Source organism: Neoarius graeffei, chromosome 11 (genome assembly GCF_027579695.1).
Source record: "Neoarius graeffei isolate fNeoGra1 chromosome 11, fNeoGra1.pri, whole genome shotgun sequence".
Lineage (NCBI taxonomy): Eukaryota > Metazoa > Chordata > Actinopteri > Siluriformes > Ariidae > Neoarius > Neoarius graeffei.
The window spans coordinates 57,478,217-57,497,674 of record NC_083579.1 but is presented as its reverse complement, the minus strand read 5'-3'; the positions used below and the strand labels follow the sequence as shown (position 1 = coordinate 57,497,674).

At 41.8% G+C, this 19,458-nt stretch overlaps 1 protein-coding gene across 1 annotated transcript in view; it reads right to left on the bottom strand.

The window, feature by feature from the left end:
* Window positions 1-19,458, bottom strand: part of galnt16 (UDP-N-acetyl-alpha-D-galactosamine:polypeptide N-acetylgalactosaminyltransferase 16) — a 97,779-nt gene that overhangs the window by 59,554 nt on the left and 18,767 nt on the right. Inside the window, exons 3-5 of the mRNA XM_060933085.1 lie at window positions 17,527-17,625; window positions 17,338-17,405; window positions 754-819 (exon numbers count right to left, since the gene is read on the bottom strand). Coding sequence (XP_060789068.1) covers window positions 754-819; window positions 17,338-17,405; window positions 17,527-17,625 — 233 coding nt within the window. The remainder of the gene's footprint in view (window positions 1-753; window positions 820-17,337; window positions 17,406-17,526; window positions 17,626-19,458) is intronic.

Below are 19,458 nucleotides of genomic sequence, written 5' to 3'. Positions count from 1 at the left end.
TCCTCGGTTGGTTCGCTCCGCCATTTTGTTTTTCTCTACTCATGGTATATGAGCTGATAGCTTAGTAGTAAAGTAGCCAATCAGAGCGTGTGACTGCTCATATCCTGTGAATGTGGACAGAATAATGTGAATTATTCACTAACTACAGTAAAAGCTATTGGAATGCTGTGTATGAGAGTAAGGGATGTAAATCTGGATGCACCAAAGGCTTCAAGGAGTTTAAGGGGTTAAAGTCAGGGCGCAGATTCCAATGCCTATCACTTCCAGGCTGATGGAGCTCAGTACATTCTTGCTCAACTTCAACAAATAGCCAAGTTTCCGGCTTAGAACACCAAATGCCAGCTGACTGAAAGGCCGAATACACAGATTCAGTTACATCCTTTTACATTTCTAATGATGATCAAGAAAAGAAAGCACCAAAGTCTAATCTAGTCCAGGCGAGACACCTTACATGCATACCTGCAGGCAGAATTTCAGATTTACTGATTAACAGTTTGAATTATTTAGAACTTCAGAGTTATATTACTGGTACAAATGCCAAAATATTCACTGTCGAAAACTGGGTATAATTGTTTTGCCCGTTTTTGAAAACACTTAATATAAGCAGCAGTCTCATGACCTGTATGTTTTAGGTACAAAAAAAATCTGCCACAATGGACCATAACTTATATTTTTCTATTTTTACGCTGGATAGAAGGTGTCGGGTACAATCTTCAGGCTAGAGGTAGAACGCTCTGAACTCTGAACACTCACCCTCTCGCCGTTCATTTCTCAGGCAGCGCACTTTGGGGATCTGAGAGAGCAGCTGGCAGTCCTCAGCTAATGAAAGAAGGGCATCAGATTACACAGAAAACACACACAACCACACAGATAATAGCCTTACACTCATCCCCCACAATTGGCATGCAGCTCACATGTGCATTCTACTCCTAAATGTGTTTGGTTATACTCGTGTTTATGTGGTGTGATGTGCTGCAAACATTTGTTTTTTGTGGCATGAATTCTACTTTTTTAATATTCAGATAAACAACTAATTAAACAAATGCAACACAAGATGTACAGCTTCAGAAGGCTGTTACAGAATCCAGACACATTTTCACGTCCGATTTAATGGATGTGAAATCACTCTTCGTAAGCATGCATTATGCTTACAAATGCTCATCTCATCTCATTATCTCTAGCCGCTTTATCCTTCTACAGGGTCGCAGGCAAGCTGGAGCCTATCCCAGCTGACTACGGGCGAAAGGCGGGGTACACCCTGGACAAGTCGCCAGGTCATCACAGGGCCGACACATAGACACAGACAACCATTCACACTCACATTCACACCTACGCTCAATTTAGAGTCACCAGTTAACCTAACCTGCATGTCTTTGGACTGTGGGGGAAACCGGAGCACCTGGAGGAAACCCACGCGGACACGGGGAGAACATGCAAACTCCACACAGAAAGGCCCTCGCCGGCCACGGGGCTCGAACCCGGACCTTCTTGCTGTGAGGCGACAGCGCTAACCACTACACCACCGTGCCACCTGCTTAGAAATGCTGTCTCATTAAATTACAGCAACTGTTTCTAAAAGCTTGAGTAGCATAAAAATAACAGCAACCCACATTTAACACACTGCTATCAAAACACCAGCGAGTGGCCTAGTGGTTAGCGTGTCCACCTCTTGATCGGGAGATCACAAGTTCTACTCACGGTCGGGTCATACCAAAGACCATCATAAAAATGGTGCCTTCTGGCAAGGCACGCTGCAATACAGATGTGAATGGGGAGTCAAACTCTCACGGTTACCAGAGGACTAGCCCCTCACTGTAACCCTAGCTATGTAATATAGGCGAGAGGCCGAGGGCTACGAAACGGAGATTGGCGTCGCCAAACGCGCCATGCATGGTGCGGGAAGGACTTTGACTTTTGACTTTCAAAATAGTACAGTATCATGCCACCAGACAGACATGGGCTAGACAGTGACATGAATGTTTCTAATTTTCCATATGATAGAACAACTCATCTCATCTCATTATCTCTAGCCGCTTTATCCTGTTCTGCAGGGTCGCAGGCAAGCTGGAGCCTATCCCAGCTGACTACGGGCAAAAGGCAGGGTACACCCTGGACAAGTCACCAGGTCATCACAGGGCTGTCACATAGACACAGACAACCATTCACACTCACATTCACACCTACGGTCAATTTAGAGTCACCAGTTAACCTAACCTGCATGTCTTTGGACTGTGGGGGAAACCGGAGCACCCGGAGGAAACCCACGCGGACAACATGCAAACTCCACACAGAAAGGCCCTCGCCGGCCACAGGGCTCAAACCCAGACCTTCTTGCTGTGAGGCAACAGCGCTAACCACTACACCACCGTGCCACCTGCTTAGAAATGCTGTCTCATTAAATTACAGCAACTGTTTCTAAAAGCTTGAGTAGCATAAAAATAACAGCAACCCACATTTAACACACTGCTATCAAAACACCAGCGAGTGGCCTAGTGGTTAGTGTGTCCACCTCTTGATCGGGAGATTGCGAGTTCTACTCACGGTCGGGTCATACCAAAGACCATCATAAAAATGGTGCCTTCTGGCAAGGCACGCTGCAATACAGATGTGAATGGGGAGTCAAACTCTCACGGTTACCAGAGGACTAGCCCCTCACTGTAACCCTAGCTATGTAATATAGGCGAGAGGCCGAGGGCTACGAAACGGAGATTGGCGCCGCCAAACGCGCCATGCATGGTGCGGGAAGGACTTTGACTTTTGACTACCAAAATAGCACAGTATCATGCCGCTAGACAATGGCATGAATGTTTCTAATTTTCCATATGATAGAACAACTCAATAGCTTTAAATTATCAAACCCTAGGAAAAAAAGTTGGAGTCCAGAGTATGCCATGATACAGGGCCCCTGGAGCAGAAAGGGTTAAGGGCCTTGCTCAAGGGCCAAACAATGGCAGCTTGGCAGTCCTGGGACTTGAACCGCTGACCTTTTAATGAGAAACCCAGAGCCTTGACCAGTCAGTCACCATTGTCCATTAAAATACAGGAAAATATAGGTTAAAGTGAAGTATAGATTAGGTGAAGGTTAAAGTAAAATCACTTATCAATGATGTTAACCTGAAAGAAATAATACAAAATAGGCAGACATTAAAAACATTAAAAAAAAAAAAAAACAGACCAAATGATGACGCAAAAAGGGGCAAACCGTTCATCCATCCATCCATTATCTATACCGTTTATCTGTCAGGGTCACGAGGGAAGCTGGAGCCAATCCCAGCTGACTATGGGCGAGAGGCGGGGTCCACTCTGGGCAGGTCACCAGTCTACTGTGGGAGGAAACCAGAGCACCCAGAGGAAACCCAGGCAGGCATGGGGAGAACACGCAAACTCCACACAGAAAGGCCCCAGTCGGCCATGAGGTTCAAACCCAGAACCTTCTTGCTATGAAGTGACAGTGCTAACCACTACACCACTGTGCCGCCCAGGGGCAAACCAAAGTGCAAAAAAACAGAGAACAGCAGCAAAAAAGCCTGATGTGTAATTATTCACAGGTTGAACTCAAGACAGGTATAATGACCGGAGGTTGTATTTGGATGTGACGGAGAAGGTGGGCGTGGTTATGAGCAGAGCATTCTGAAATTCATATTTTATAGAGTATGGATACATTAGAACTTATAATAGTCATAAATATGATAATTATAAATACTGTATCATAACTTCTGTGACAAAATGAGAAACACGATGAAAATACAATGGTTCAGTGATGTATAGTGTTCTGGATTTATGAGACATAAGAGTTATTACAATAACCATAAATTGTCTTTCATTCGCTCAAGGTCACAGCGAATCTGGATACTATCCAAGGATACTAGGCATGAGGTATGAATCCACCCTGGATGGGATGCCAAATCAACTCTGGGTAACATGTACACACACTTTCACATATTTCGTGATTTAGAGCAGCTAATCCATGTACCGTCATGTTATTAGGGCGGTGGGAGGAAATCAGGAGTAACCTAATAGTCAGGGAGCATACGTAACCTACTTTGCCATGTCTGGTTTCTCAGTATTAACCCTTTATTTACATCCCAAACAGATTATTTTTACTTGTTGTAATGTCAGCAATCACCATTTTCACCAAAAAAAGGAAATGCTAAATAAATATCGCATGTAAAAACGTAAAAAAAAAAACAACAAAACATATCCGTATCACTTGTCCATTATAACGTCTGTACTATTATTTTTTAATTACCCGTTTACTAACTTTGTCAAAAGAAATCATATATTTACATGATAATCAAGTTTAAAATGAGACATAAGTACATAGAGAACATAAAAAAGCCAGAAATATTTTACACTATTGCTAGAGAACTTGAGAATATTTATAGCTTATCTACATTCCAGAACTCAGCTCACAATCTCTCATTTCAGAAATTTCTGTGATACATTTATTACTAAGCTGCTAGCAGTTTCTGGTTTTTTTTATGTCCAAACTACATCAAGACGTAACACTTTGCCTAAGGATTCAAACACAAAACACGAATATAAAAGCAGTTATTGGTAACACATATGACCAGAAATGAAGCAGAACGAGCATTTTCTAAGAGCAGGCATATTAAGCTACCTTCAAATGTGTCCACATGTTTATGATGCAATGAACTCTTCATCATTTGATAGCAGGGCTTTGAACCGGTTCAAGGAACGAAAACGAAAACCGGGAACTTTTTCTATTTCACATGGAACAGAAACGAAACCAGAAACTTTATTATTTTTTATGTTCCGGAACAGAAACGCTTATTAAAAATAATGGTAACCGGTTAATACCAGTTTTTATTTCGTTCTTCAAAGTTTCCATAGCCTACAAATAAAAAAAGTCATTCTTCTCCTGTGCAAGTTTCTATGACCCGCTGGGGTTCACTTCCTGTGTGACATTCGCTGACTGAATGGAGAGAGCGGGAGGGTGGATTACTATCACGTCTCCACATCTTAAATAAGAGGTAAATATTGCAGTCTATCGTTATTCAAAAACGTCAATTTCAAACACGATATCAATATATTTGTCCACGTTAATGAGAGGCTCATGAACATTAAATGACGTTAACCTCTGTTAGCCTATCAATGCATAGGGCCTGACTAGCCTTTGGTAACACACTAAACGAATTATCTTTCATTTTTGGAACTTTTTCCTGTTTGTGTAGATGGGAAGACATACTGAGAATCCAAATCGCCAACATTTGAAATAATAATTGTTTTGAATTATTTCTTGTCTTATTTAATGAAGGTTGTAATAGAATTAGCCTACATTTGGCTTAAGCTGGATGAGACAGAGACATAATTTTATAGCCATTTGTTAAACAGCTGACAGGGAACGTAATTAACCGTTCCGGGAACGAAATTTTTTTGTTCTAACCGGTTCGGGAACGTCTATTTAATGGTGGAATCCAAAACCGGAAACGTTAAAATTCCGTTTCTGTTCGGAACGAACCAATAGGAAAAAAATTCTGGTTCAACGCCCTGTTTGATAGTCCATATTTGTTGGCTCCTTCGATCTCGAAAGATCATGGTGATCTGCACCAAGGGTCATCCATCAGTTGTCGAGTTACAGCGCCTAGTATGACTGTATAGGCCGATGCGTGAGCCGCACGGTCTGCTACAGTTGCTGCAGGTGAAGTTGCTTGGTCGGGTGTCTGTTGATGCTGTCGTCGGAGCCTCCTCTCCCCCCACCGGGTCTCTGTCCTTTCCTCGGCTTCCCCAACGACGGCCTTGATGGTGGACCGCCAGCCGGCGTGGTCTGAGGCCACCGTCTCCAAGTCTGCAGGGTTGAAGCTGCCTGCCCTCAGGTCACGCTTGCACACGTCCTTGTAGCGTACTGTGGGTCGTCCTGTGGGTCTGGAGCCTGTGGCCAGCTCACCATACAGCACGTCCTTTGGGATGCGTCCGTCGTCCATGCGGCTGACGTGGCCTAGCCAGCGCAGGTGTCTCTGGGTCAGCATGGCAAACATGTTGGGCATCCCTGCCTTGGCCAGGACATCGGTGTTGGTGACACGGTCCTGCCAGGTGATGCCCAGAAGTCTTCTGAGACAGCGCATGTGGAAGGCGTTCAGTCTGCGTTCTTGGCAGGAGTAGAGGGTTCATGCTTCGCTACCATAGAGGAGAATGCTCAGCACACATATCATTTGATATTCCATATTAATGAATAAGTTAAAAAAAAAAAACACCGAATGATACTTCTAATTCGAAATATTATATTTGACATATGCAGGTTTCAAATTTTGCCTTCTAAAACCTTTTATTCAAATAAGGAATCACTTATCCCAGCTTTTTATTGAAGAGTTGGTATGTGGACACATTGTTCTTAAGCATTAGCAATATTAGCACAAAGCATATTTACAGGATCGGTACAAGGATGAGGAATCTGTTGTGGTATGTGGTTGTGTATGGAGAGTGCATGGGACAGATAAGCAGCAGACATCAGACATTTCAGTAACTTTATAACTAACAGGTTCACTAGTTATCTACAATTTGTAAGAAAGAGTTATATTCTTAATTATGGCAGACATCTGAGACAAGCATGCAAACATACAGACAGGCAAAGATAGACACACAAAGAAGCAACTAACTTACTGAAATATTTTTGCAACAAATCTCAGAGTTATGGGACCCCAACAGAAAATCAGTCACCTTGTTAAATACTTTTTTTTCATCAATCTTGAACAGAGGCGGACAGTAACGAAGTACACTTACTTGAGTACTGTACTTAAGTACACTTTGAGTATCTGTACTTTACTTGAGTATTTTTTTAAACTTATGACTTTAACTTCGCTACTTTTGAAAGGCAAATATCGTACTTTTTACTCCACTACATTTCTGTCAAGGTCCTCGTTACTATGAAGCGGCTTTGAAAGTGGATGTTTTTTCTTTTCTTTTCTAAAATGTGATTGGTTTTTTCGCAGGTGACACTGAGACAGCCCATCAGTAATCACTAGGGTCACGTCACGTCCAAAGACTGTATTAAATCAAGTTCAGTGATTTCTCAGCAACATTATTTGAACACGATCAGTTGATGGCAGAATGGAAGGAGGTGGTTCTTCTGGAGGAATGCACGCACCCATGGCTTTACCTAGAACCCATGTTTCAGTTTTCTGAAAGGATTAAAGATTCGTTTCGTTTTAAATGTTTGCTTTGTTTGCCTAAAACAAACTACATCACGGCCTACAAAAACTCGCCGTCCAACCTGCAGAAGCATATCAAGGTATGTAAACTAGGGGTCGACCGATAATCGGCCTGGCTGATATATCGGGCCGATATTCTGCATTTTTAGGGTTATCGGTATCGGCCATAATTTCCACCGATATGCCGATAACATGCCTTTTTGCAGCCATTTCGTTCCTAACGCGACTGCCACTGCACGTCCTTTCCTGCACTCGCCTCTCTGAGTTCAAGAACACGGTCCCGCCCACCACAACATCTGATTTGTTTGGCACAAGAGATATAGCCAATCGACACGTGTAGCTAAACGCTGTGAACTGTTTCAAGGCGGCCGTACGGGCACTCGGGCAGAAGCGGCACAAGGGATACAGCCAATCAACACGCGTAGCTAAACGCTGTGAACTGTTTCAAGGCGGCCGTATGGGCACTCGGGCAGAAGCAGATCCCACTTCAAGGTAAGGACACGCTGCTTTTGCCACAATAAGTCACAAACACACAAGTTGCAAAAGCACATCATCATTATATGTTTACATTCTTCATCTACTACTCGTTAAAACTGTCTATTTGCATCTGTGTAGCCAGGCAAACTTAGCTTACGGAAGGAAGCACTTGAATTAGCCTACAACCAACTAGTCTAGCTGAAACTACATGTAATGCTTCCTTCACTACAATATAATCCTCCTAAATTGGGAATATTAGGCTCGGGCATTAAAAGCATTAGAATGTAGATGGTTACTTGTTAAGTTGTTATGTACATAATAGGGAGTGATAGCCTACTTTACGTTTGATTTTACTTTTTTAAAAATGCTGCAGGCAGCTCCCTACACTTGATTTGTTATTTAAAAACTACTTGAAGTTGGTAAGTCTTACTTAGTTCTTAGTGTAAAAGAATCCAGAGTGTATTTTCATTTATTTTCCACTGAAAATGGTGAGCTGTAATATAGTAGGGAGTGATTTATTTTTTTATTGGTGAATATTTATTTTATTTCTCATTTTATTCTAACTAATGTTTGACTTTATTGTACAAATGCTGCTGGCATCTCCCTGCACAAAATTTCATGTTCAATTTTACAATTAAACATACATTTCATGGATATGAAGGTCTGTCTCAGTGTGTGCTATGTTTAATTTTATGTGAATTATAATGTTTACATTTATCGGTTGCACATATCGGTTATCGGCATCCCAATTCCATAATAATCGGTATCGGCCCTGAAAAAAACATATCGGTCGATCCCTAATGTAAACGTTTTATTCCAAGAGAAAGCTTGCAACGAAGTTGTCTGTGCTTTTAGAGCTAGCAATAACATTGCAATAGCTGTGCAGTCTGGTTAGTCAAATGACTTTCTATGGATTTGCCCGCCAAGTTGCCGTAGCCTTGTCCACGGCTCACATTAACACATAGCTAGTTAACTTGGACACTGTTAGTTAGCATGTAAAAACGGAGTTACGCTAACATGAATAACGTTAACTTATCTGAAGTCCTTTCAGAAATGTTTTAGCATAATCTTGCCAAATAAACAAAATGTAGAAATCTTTTTTTCTAGTAGCATTAGCTACCCAATAGGATTTCGAATTTGAAAAGCATTTGCTAGCATGTCCGGTGGAGTTTCACTGACTAGCTAGCTTAACGTTAAACCACCATGATGGCACAGCATGCGTTCATTTTGTAAATCCAGTCAGTTGCTTCAGAAGCATTAGGTATTATAAGCGTTGTGGCAATAATACAATGATGCGTTGACAGAAAATGTACTTTTAATAATGAGGTATTTTTAAAAGCAAGTACTTCAACTTAAGTAAAAATTTGACTGGACAATTTTCACTTGTATCGGAGTAACATTTGACCAGTGGGATCTGTACTTTGACTTAAGTAATGAAGTCGGGTCCTTTTGTCCACCTCTGATCTTGAAACAAACATACTTTTAGATAAAGAATCTATAGCGTAACAAACTCCTAAAAGCAAAAAAGTTATGTCAGTTGAATAGACTGAGCAGCACACCAGCTCTGAGGTTCTAACTGGTCCCACTCAGTAGTTTAGGTCCTTTTAGGGTTAAATGGGTATCTAATGTATGAACCCTGCTTTTCACCTGAGTAAAAAGGTTGTGTGCCACAAATAGCGCCTATTATGGGTATAATAATTGCATATTAATGATGTAATACTTTTATACCAATTTTCTATACGTGGTTTCAGGGCTCTTTTTATGCGCAAAGTTCCTCTGCATAATTAACTATGAAACAGCAGCCTACAAACGTTACAACAAGTCCAGGTTTACGAATTTATATCTGATCTTGTATATTATTACCAAAAACAAGACTTGGCAAATTTTGCAAAGTAGCCTCCAAATATAAATAAATACCGCGTGACTATAATGCAAAGTTGGGAAGAACATGTGAAATTCCACATAAACAGTACAACAACCTCGGGATCGAACCAGGAATTCTGGAGCTGTGAAGTGGTAACACGACGACCCTCAAATAATCTTGATCATCTTAAATAATTTTGATTCAGCGATTATGTAAGGATTATAACAAGCCTAAACATAGAAGCATAAAAACTGTTCTTTGACTCAGGCAAAGCTGCTCTCAGGACACAGAGCTGTCTTCACTTGTCCTCTTCGAGTAATCTGTGGGTGGATGTGTTTTGCATGTGAGACCGAGAGCAAGTGAGAGGGACAATAAGGTGTTTAGTGTCACTCTTAACACAATGAGGACAACAGGCAGATGGTGAGGGGGAAGTTAACTCTGGATCATCATGAAGGCGAAAGTCAGGCATACTGACAGATGTTGCATGATGCCTGACCGCTACGCTTTACACCACGCGCCTCTGTTTGCACGGATTTGTATCTTCTACAGCTAAGTCCTATTTTCCATTTTAAAAATGTGTTACAGATGGAATAAGAGATGTCTAGACATAGACACAAACACCAAGAGACTGACAAAGATGGCAAGTCTGGGGAAAGGATATACTATAAATACAGGAAAAGGATATCACGTACATTAACTAGACTGACATAAAACAGAACGACTGAGTCAGAAATGGAAAAAGGAGGGTGTATGTGAAAGCAGGACTGTATCAACATTCCTAAACTCTAAGCCCATCGAGTTGCCTGTAGAACACAGCACAAGTCACATCTAAGTTTATGGCAAGTACGGAGATCATGCTGCTGGATGAGGACTCGCTTTAACAGAATTTAAAAGTGGGTTAAAATCCTGACATCCTACAAACGCACTTCGAATGCACTACAGCTCCCGTCTACACATGCAGCTCGATGAGCGTCTATATTAAATCATTTATTAGAGTTCTATGTGAACAATTGTTGACACAGGAAATAATGTGCTAAGAATCCATTTATCGCAAGCATTTTAAACACAATTTTTTTTTATCAAACATCTTAATCTTGTACTTAAAGAAAGTAGGCAAGTAACAATATATAGTGCGACAATAAAGTGCAATACAAATTTATGATACGAATTACTGAAATTTAAAAAAAAAAGCCTTAATGAGGCTGTAGCTCATACCAGCCAAGATGCCCATAAAATCGTGAATATGACAGGTGGCGCCACCATCTTGACAACTTTTATGCACACCCACCTGGGGAACACTGTATGCGAGTTTGATCGAAATCCAATCAATCCTGTAGGGGGAGTAGCAATTTTTGTAAATTGTGGACGGACGACGATGACAGACATACGACGTGTGATCGTATAAGCTCATCTGACCTGGCCTGCAGCCGGATAAGCTAAAAATGAATTAAGAAGAAGAAGCCTTTATTTTCATCACATGCATACTCAAGCACAGTGAAATTCATCCTCTGCATTTAACCCATCTGAAGCAGTGAACACACACACACACACGAGCAATAAGCACGCACACACACACATACCCAGAGCAGTGAGCAGCTATACTACAGAGCCCGGGGTGCAGTTGGGGGTTAGGGGCCTTGCTCAAGCCATGATACAGAGGGAGGAGAAAGTGCTGTTTATTCACTCAACTCCGCTCATGTTTTTCCTGCCGGTCCTGTGAATCAAACCAGCGACCCTTTGAGCCCAAGGCTACTTCTCTATCCTGCAGGCCATGGCTGCCCCCAATTGTGATTCTTGTGATTATTATCAGGCTGCATAACATACAACAGCAGGAGTAAACATGACTCCACCCTAGGTGAAAGTAATACAGCTCTAATGCCACAAAAGCACACAAAAACGGATCTAAAATGAGAAAGAGCTGACTGACGACAAATAGCTTTCACAAGAAATCAGAGCTCTCCTTTTACAGACTGCTAAAGAAAAGAGAAGCAATTGGAGGTAGGAGAAATGTTCATAAAAGTTGATCAAAAAAAGGTTTTATTTGTTATTAACTTTTATTTCATTTTTAATAAAAGGAATATTTTAATTAATAGGCTATTATACTTTACTCCAGCCTTTACAAACATGGGTAAATAATTATTTTGTTTAATTTTCTTAAAAACAACAAGGAATATTTGAGTTAATAAAGAATAGGAAAATAAATGTTGCATTTTTGGGGAATAAAATTTTCATTCAATTTTTTTTTTCCAGAAAAATTTTGTGGGAAAATCGAATCGTGAGCCCAGTATTATGAATTGAATCGTGAATTTGGTGAATCGTTACATTCCTAAAAGAAAAGATTTCAATCATTTAAAAATCCACTAAAATGTATTTTAACTTATAAATATTTATAAGGACAATATAGTTGCAAAAGCCTTTTAAAGGGGAACTGAAGTCATTTTTTAAACTTGCTTCATTCCTTAATTAACGTGTTATTTAATTACAACCCCGATTCCAAAAAAGTTGGGACAAAGTACAAATTGTAAATAAAAAAGGAATGCAATGATGTGGAAGTTTCAAAATTCCATATTTTATTCAGAATAGAACATAGATGACATATCAAATGTTTAAACTGAGAAAATGTATCATTTAAAGAGAAAAATTAGGTGATTTTAAATTTCATGACAACAACACATCTCAAAAAAGTTGGGACAAGGCCATGTTTACCACTGTGAGACATCCCCTTTTCTCTTTACAACAGTCTGTAAACGTCTGGGGACTGAGGAGACAAGTTGCTCAAGTTTAGGGATAGGAATGTTAACCCATTCTTGTCTAATGTAGGATTCTAGTTGCTCAACTGTCTTAGGTCTTTTTTGTCGTATCTTCCGTTTTATGATGCGCCAAATGTTTTCTATGGGTGAAAGATCTGGACTGCAGGCTGGCCAGTTCAGTACCCGGACCCTTCTTCTACACAGCCATGATGCTGTAATTGATGCAGCATGTGGTTTGGCATTGTCATGTTGGAAAATGCAAGGTCTTCCCTGAAAGAGACGTCGTCTGGATGGGAGCATATGCCGCTCTAGAACCTGGATATACCTTTCAGCATTGATGGGGGCTTTCCAGATGTGTAAGCTGCCCATGCCACACGCACTAATGCAACCCCATACCATCAGAGATGCAGGCTTCTGAACTGAGCGCTGATAACAACTTGGGTCGTCCTTCTCCTCTTTAGTCCGAATGACACGGCGTCCCTGATTTCCATAAAGAACTTCAAATTTTGATTCGTCTGACCACAGAACAGTTTTCCACTTTGCCACAGTCCATTTTAAATGAGCCTTGGCCCAGAGAAGACGTCTGCGCTTCTGGATCATGTTTAGATACGGCTTCCTCTTTGAACTATAGAGTTTTAGCTGGCAACGGCGGATGGCACGGTGAATTGTGTTCACAGATAATGTTCTCTGGAAATATTCCTGAGCCCATTTTGTCATTTCCAATACAAAAGCATGCCTGTATGTGATGCAGTGCCGTCTAATGGCCTGAAGATCACGGGCACCCAGTATGGTTTTCCGGCCTTGACCCTTACGCACAGAGATTCTTCCAGATTCTCTGAATCTTTTGATGATATTATGCACTGTAGATGATGATATGTTCTAACTCTTTGCAATTTTACACTGTCGAACTCCTTTCTGATACTGCTCCACTATTTGTTGGCGCAGAATTAGGGGGATTGATGATCCTCTTCCCATCTTTACTTCTGAGAGCCGCTGCCACTCCAAGATGCTCTTTTTATACCCAGTCATGTTAATGACCTATTGCCAATTGACCTAATGAGTTGCAATTTGGTCCTCCAGCTGTTCCTTTTTTGTACCTTTAACTTTTCCAGCCTCTTATTGCCCCTGTCCCAACTTTTTTGAGATGTGTTGCTGTCATGAAATTTCAAATGAGCCAATATTTGGCATGAAATTTCAAAATGTCTCACTTTCGACATTTGATATGTTGTCTATGTTCTATTGTGAATACAATATCAGTTTTTGAGATTTGTAAATCATTACATTCCGTTTTTATTTACAATTTGTACTTTGTCCCAACTTTTTTGGAATCGGGGTTGTACGTTTTTGGTTTTATTAACCTTATATCGTGACTCGTATTGGCATATTATATTACACTTATCGGCCTTTTCGTTTTTTAGCCATGTTGAACGTAGTTCGTATGGTCCACGGCAGGTGTCGCTTATCCACGCGATCTTCACGAGACTTGTGCGAGACTTCAAACGTGAAGTGTCAGCACCGCCATTTTGAAAACTGTTTACACAGCGGCCAGATCGCCAGATCATTCCAATTTAGATTAATTTCAAGATTTTCCAGCTTCATCAGTGATGAAGATTATTCCATACGACTTCGAACCAGCGTGGAGTAGAGGAGAGTTGGAAAAATGACAGGATAAGGACTAGCCCATCGCGCTGGTATTTACATCATTACTGTTGCACAATTAAAACGTGCGAGATCAGGCGGCTGGTGGATTTTCAAAATAATAAATACATGCATGTATTTTTGTGATAAATACGCATTATACTGAGCGCATTTCCCCACATAATCCTCACTAAGGTTTCGGACAACACTACAAAATGGCATCCCCACTATATAGTGCCCTATATAGTGAGTAGGGAGCGATTTCGGACACAGGGAAAACTTCCGGCTTGATTACGTCAGCATTCGAAAGAGGACGCGCGCGTCTTTTGACAACGTTGGTAGATGTTGGTCACTTTGATTTCCGCTGTATGTTTTACTTCTGTCCTACGACGTCTCGCACAGGTCTCAACGAATCTCGTTTACGGCCATTGCTTTGACATATGGACTGATATATTACATAGCATATTTCAAACACTCATCATAACTTGCTATGGCAGTGACAAAATAGTGATCAAAAATGCATTCCTATATTTAATAAAATGAGAAATAGAATTTTGATAATTAAAAAAAATTGCCTTCAGTTCCCCTTTAATTTATTGGTCTGCAATATGATGGAGAAGGTAAACAAAGCATGTGTAGAAATCACAGTGAATCACATCACATGAATAATTTGAAACACGAGAGAACAATGGAGGATGCAAATGAAACGTGAAAGACCCGACTACAGTAACAGAAAGCGAGAAGAAAAGACGTTACGTTGTGAAGGAAAGGAAACGCAGGACCAAGCTAATAAATATCGGTAGTTAGCGAGCACCTCGGTGTGATCAGCTGTTCATTTAACGACAGAATGATGTAACTGTCAGTGCGCAGTCAAGGTAAACCTGTAGATGGCAGTAATGCAACGCTGTGGATGCCAGCTGCCGTAAAACCCAAAAGAAGAAGCCGCCGAAGGTACGCGTGCACATGTGCACACAGGACTTCCTCTGTCTGCTTGACTGTGTGAAGCGAGTGATTTCATGCACATTATTTGCTCGGGAATCCCCTCAAATTAAATAACTTCCCAGCCACAGATTGGCTTCTCTTTTTTTTAGATGATATTACAGAATTAAACATAAATGACCAAATTTCAGAGGAAAATAAATTTTACAGATTTTATAAAATCGCAAGCGGGCGGCACGGTGGTGTAGTGGTTAGCACTGTCGCCTCACAGCAAGAAGGTCTGGGTTCGAGCCCAGCAGCCGGTGAGGGTCTTTCTGTGCGGAGTTTGCATGTTCTCCCCGTGTCCGCGTGGGTTTCCTCCGGGTGCTCCGGTTTCCCCCACAGTCCAAAGACATGCAGGTTAGGCTAAAGGCCTCTGCGTGCTCTTGCGACAAGGCTTTTACAGATAGCTTTTCGCAGACAGTTGTAATTTATCGTTGAGCGGGGAGTAATAGGCGTGCGTGATGTTATTCACTGCCACAACGCAAGGGGGCGCGAAGTCGCGAAATCGCTAGGAGTAGTTGGTGGGTGTGGTTAGTGGAGTGTTTATCCTCCGGTTACTTATAATGACTAGAACTGGAGTCGTATAGATGTACGTACTTCCTCACTTCCTCGATCAACCGCTCTTCGTGCTGCTCCATCTTCGCTCGGGTTTTTAAAAATGGCGGTCGTGAAAACAAACCAAACCGGGAAAGTAGGAAGCGGAAGTGCGTGTACAGCGGATGTAGAGAGGACCAATCAGAGCTCTCTTGTCTGCGATGCTGTCTGCGAGGCTTCTGCGGTGGTCACAATTTTTGGGAGGTGCGCACAGAGCGTCTGCGAAGGTGGGGGGGCTACGCAGACACTGTCTGCGACGCTATCTGCGAGGACTGGGTTGTCAGCATAAATTGGCCTTAACTGGTGACTCTAAATTGACCGTAGGTGTGAATGTGAGTGTGAATGGTTGTCTGTGTCTATCAGTGCGTTTACATGCACATAGAGAAAATCGAACTTCTGCCGTAGCTCGTCTGAAATCGAAGTTCTAAATGGCATGTAAACACCTTAGCTAGGCTGAAATTGAACCGAACTTGATTTCTCGCAATCGAGCTACACGACCTAGATTATGCGATTTCTGCCGAGCTACTTAGTGCATGTAAACCCTATCGAGCTACGTATTCGATCTACTTACTTCAGCACTGCCCCTTCCGGAAGTGACGAGACCACAAGCGGGAAACACAACAGCCTCGGTCGGCATGACACTTCACCTTAGCCGCCCACTTTATTAGGAACACTTCTGTTCGTACATACAAACTACAAACACTCTTCTTAGAGTTTAGAGTTTATTTTATTTTTAAAAGGGACAGTGTACAAATTAAACATTATCCTTGTGGTAAGGACAGATGTCTATACCAGGTTATAGCAGTACATGCTAATTTCCGGCTGTAGTCCCTTTGTTTATACTCTTGAATAGCTCTTCTTCATGATGACAACCGGAAGTGTACCAACACGATGGGGCGTGTAGCGCCACCTGTGGCTCGGGTGCACAATGCACCTCACTCAATAGCTCGATTTCACAGTATGCATGTAGGATTGGATTTCTCTGGCACCCCTGCTGGGACCCTTTGCTTGATTACCGACAGCAGCTCGATTTGGATGTGCATGTAAACATACTGTATGTGTCAGCCCTGAGATGACCTGGCGACTTGTCCAGGGTGTACCCCGCCTTTCGCCCGTAGTCAGCTGGGATAGGCTCCAGCTTGTCTGCGACCCTGCACAGGATAAGCGGCTACAGATAATGGATGGATGGATGGATGAATTCGAAAGGCCGTCTAGCTTTAATCAGACACACATTATTATATACATTTGCACTAACTATGTTGCAATAAAGACCTGCAGTGAGCTCATCCTATACCGGAGTGTGTTTGAGTGTATGCTGTGTATCTGTTGGTACTTGATGGGAAAGTAGTGGAGAAAGCGACACACAGTGAAATGATCAGGCTTGTTTTGCCTCCGTAGAGCAACAGAAAATGTTGATTTCTAACCTAATGACAACACTTTTACACCATGTGAAAACAATTACACTAATGCTTCTGCTCAGATGATTGAGCTTATTTTATTCTCCATGACTAACAGGAAAATTGGACGGTCACTATAATCCTCCCTTCCACAGCTGCCCCGAGATGTCCTGGTTAATTCATTGCAGTTCTTAGCTGTGCATGTTTGTCTGTGTAAACATACTCTCCAGGGAATTATGCACACTGCCTTTGACGAAGCTTCTTTATCTTTTCCATGACTACTGGAGTATTGGATGTGCTTTATATTCTGGTATGGTTTTGTGAGATTCATTCCTCCATTCATTCAATAAAAATATAATACTGAAGGCGTAGGGAGGAAACGTAATCACTTTTGTATATCCATCTCTGTGCGTCTGTGTGTGCGTGCAAGAGAGAGAGAGAGAATAATATGAAAGAGAATAACTTACGGTCAGAGCTGAAATCATCCACAAGAATCATTTCTTGTATCAGATGGGGTGGACTTCTGAGAAGTACGCTAAAGTAGCCAAGGGGTGAGAGACCGTGTGTTATAAATATACCTGAAAGTAACACTATTAACACAATCTACTATTACAAGACCTTATTTATTGTAGGCTGTGCAAATCTACGATTATTACCTTTTAATGGTGCGCAGGAGGGTGGAGCGAGCTTCATTGTGGAAGGTGATGATGATGCTGGTGGAGGGCAGGTCAGGGTCAAAGGTCACTGAGGCACATCTGAAATTTAGCAAACGTGTGATAATACACTGTCCTCCGTGGACGTACTGTGTGGTACGGGTACCTGAAATGCGTAGGCCTACTGTCTTGTTTTGCTCAGATACTGCACAAGCTCATCCCTCCCATCCACGTCTTATTGGAATTTCAACACACATACACACACTGTCCTTGTTCCCTTGTTTTTCCAGACACACATTCCATTTCTAATTCCTATTCATTTATTTTCATGTATTTTTCTTCTGCCTGCTTGTTTGCCTTACGAATGAGCCTTTGATCAGAACCTCACTTTGTCAGAGGTAAAGAAATGTGAAATATTCACGCATAAAACATACACTACTTACGAATGATTTACTACATACACAGGACTGCGCAAGTCTTAGGCACATGCAATGAAATGCTGTAGAGCAAAGACGTCTTCAAAGATAATGAAATGAAATGTTTCTACATTTAAAACAAGACCATAAAGATCAGTAAGCAGTAATGCATGAAAAAAAGTTAACATCTGGTGTGAGATGACCTTTTGCCTAAAAAAAAAAAAAAATCGTCTCCGGTACACTCAGTGCGTTTACATGCACATCCAAATCGAGCTGCTGTCGGTAATCGAGCAAAGGGTCCCAGCAGGGGTGCCAGAGAAATCCAATCCTACATGCACACAAGGAAATCGAGCTATTGTGTGAGGTACATTGTGCACCCGAGCCACAGGTGGCGCTACACGCCCCATCGTGTTGGTACACTTCCGGTTGTCGTCATGAAGAAGAGCTATTCAAGAGTATAAACAAAGTTATCAGTTCCGTGTTCACAAGAAGAGTGTTTGTAGTTTGTATGTACGAACAGAAGTGTTCCGAATAAAGTGGCGGCTAAGGTGAAGTGTCATGCCGACCGAGGCTGTTTTTTTTTTTTCGACCGAGGCTGTTGTGTTTCCCGCTTGTGGTCTCGTCACTCGTCACTTCCGGAAGGGGCAGTGCTGAAGTAAGTAGCTTGGCTAAGTAGCTCGATAGGGTTTACATGCACTAAGTAGCTCGGCAAAAATCGCATAATCTAGGTCGTGTAGCTCGATTACGAGAAATCAAGTTCGGTTCAATTTCAGCCGAGCTAAGGTGTTTCCATGCCATTTAGAACTTCGATTTCAGTCGAGCTACGGTAGAAATTCAATTTTCTCTATGTGCATGTAAACGCACTGAACGAGTGCCATTTGATAAGGAAACGAGCTGAGCATCTTGCAGAACCAGCCACAGTTCTTCTGGACACTTTGTCACACTTGCTTCTTAATTTTGCACCAAAACACAGTAACCTTCTTTATGTTTATTTGTTTGTTTTTTTTAAACCTGGAAAGTGGGGAGCGTCGTGGCTCAGGTGGATAGGGCGTCACACCATGGATCCGGGGACCCGGGTTCGATTCCGACCCGAGGTCATTTCCCGATCTCTGTCCTGCTCATTTCCTGCCTCTGCACTGTCCTATCCAATAAAGGTGAAAAAAGCCCAAAAAATATCTTTAAAAAAATCTGAAAAGTGGTCCGTTATGTCAGCCTCTCTCAACCGGGGTGTCGTGGCACCCCTGGCTTCGTTAGGGGTGCCATCAAAAAATTATATATTCTAACATTGAAATAAATAAAATGAATTAAAATTCCAAAAAAACGATAGTTACACTAATGCAGATCATCGCCGCATCATCAAAATCTGTCTCACGGCCCCCTTTCCCATGTCACAACGTCAGTGTCGGGGTCAGCGTGACTGCGTATATTTTATATGGGGATGCCTTGAGAATTTGCATACTTCTGAAGGGTGCCGTGACTGAAAAAAGGTTGAGAAACGCTGTGTTATGTAATATGCTGC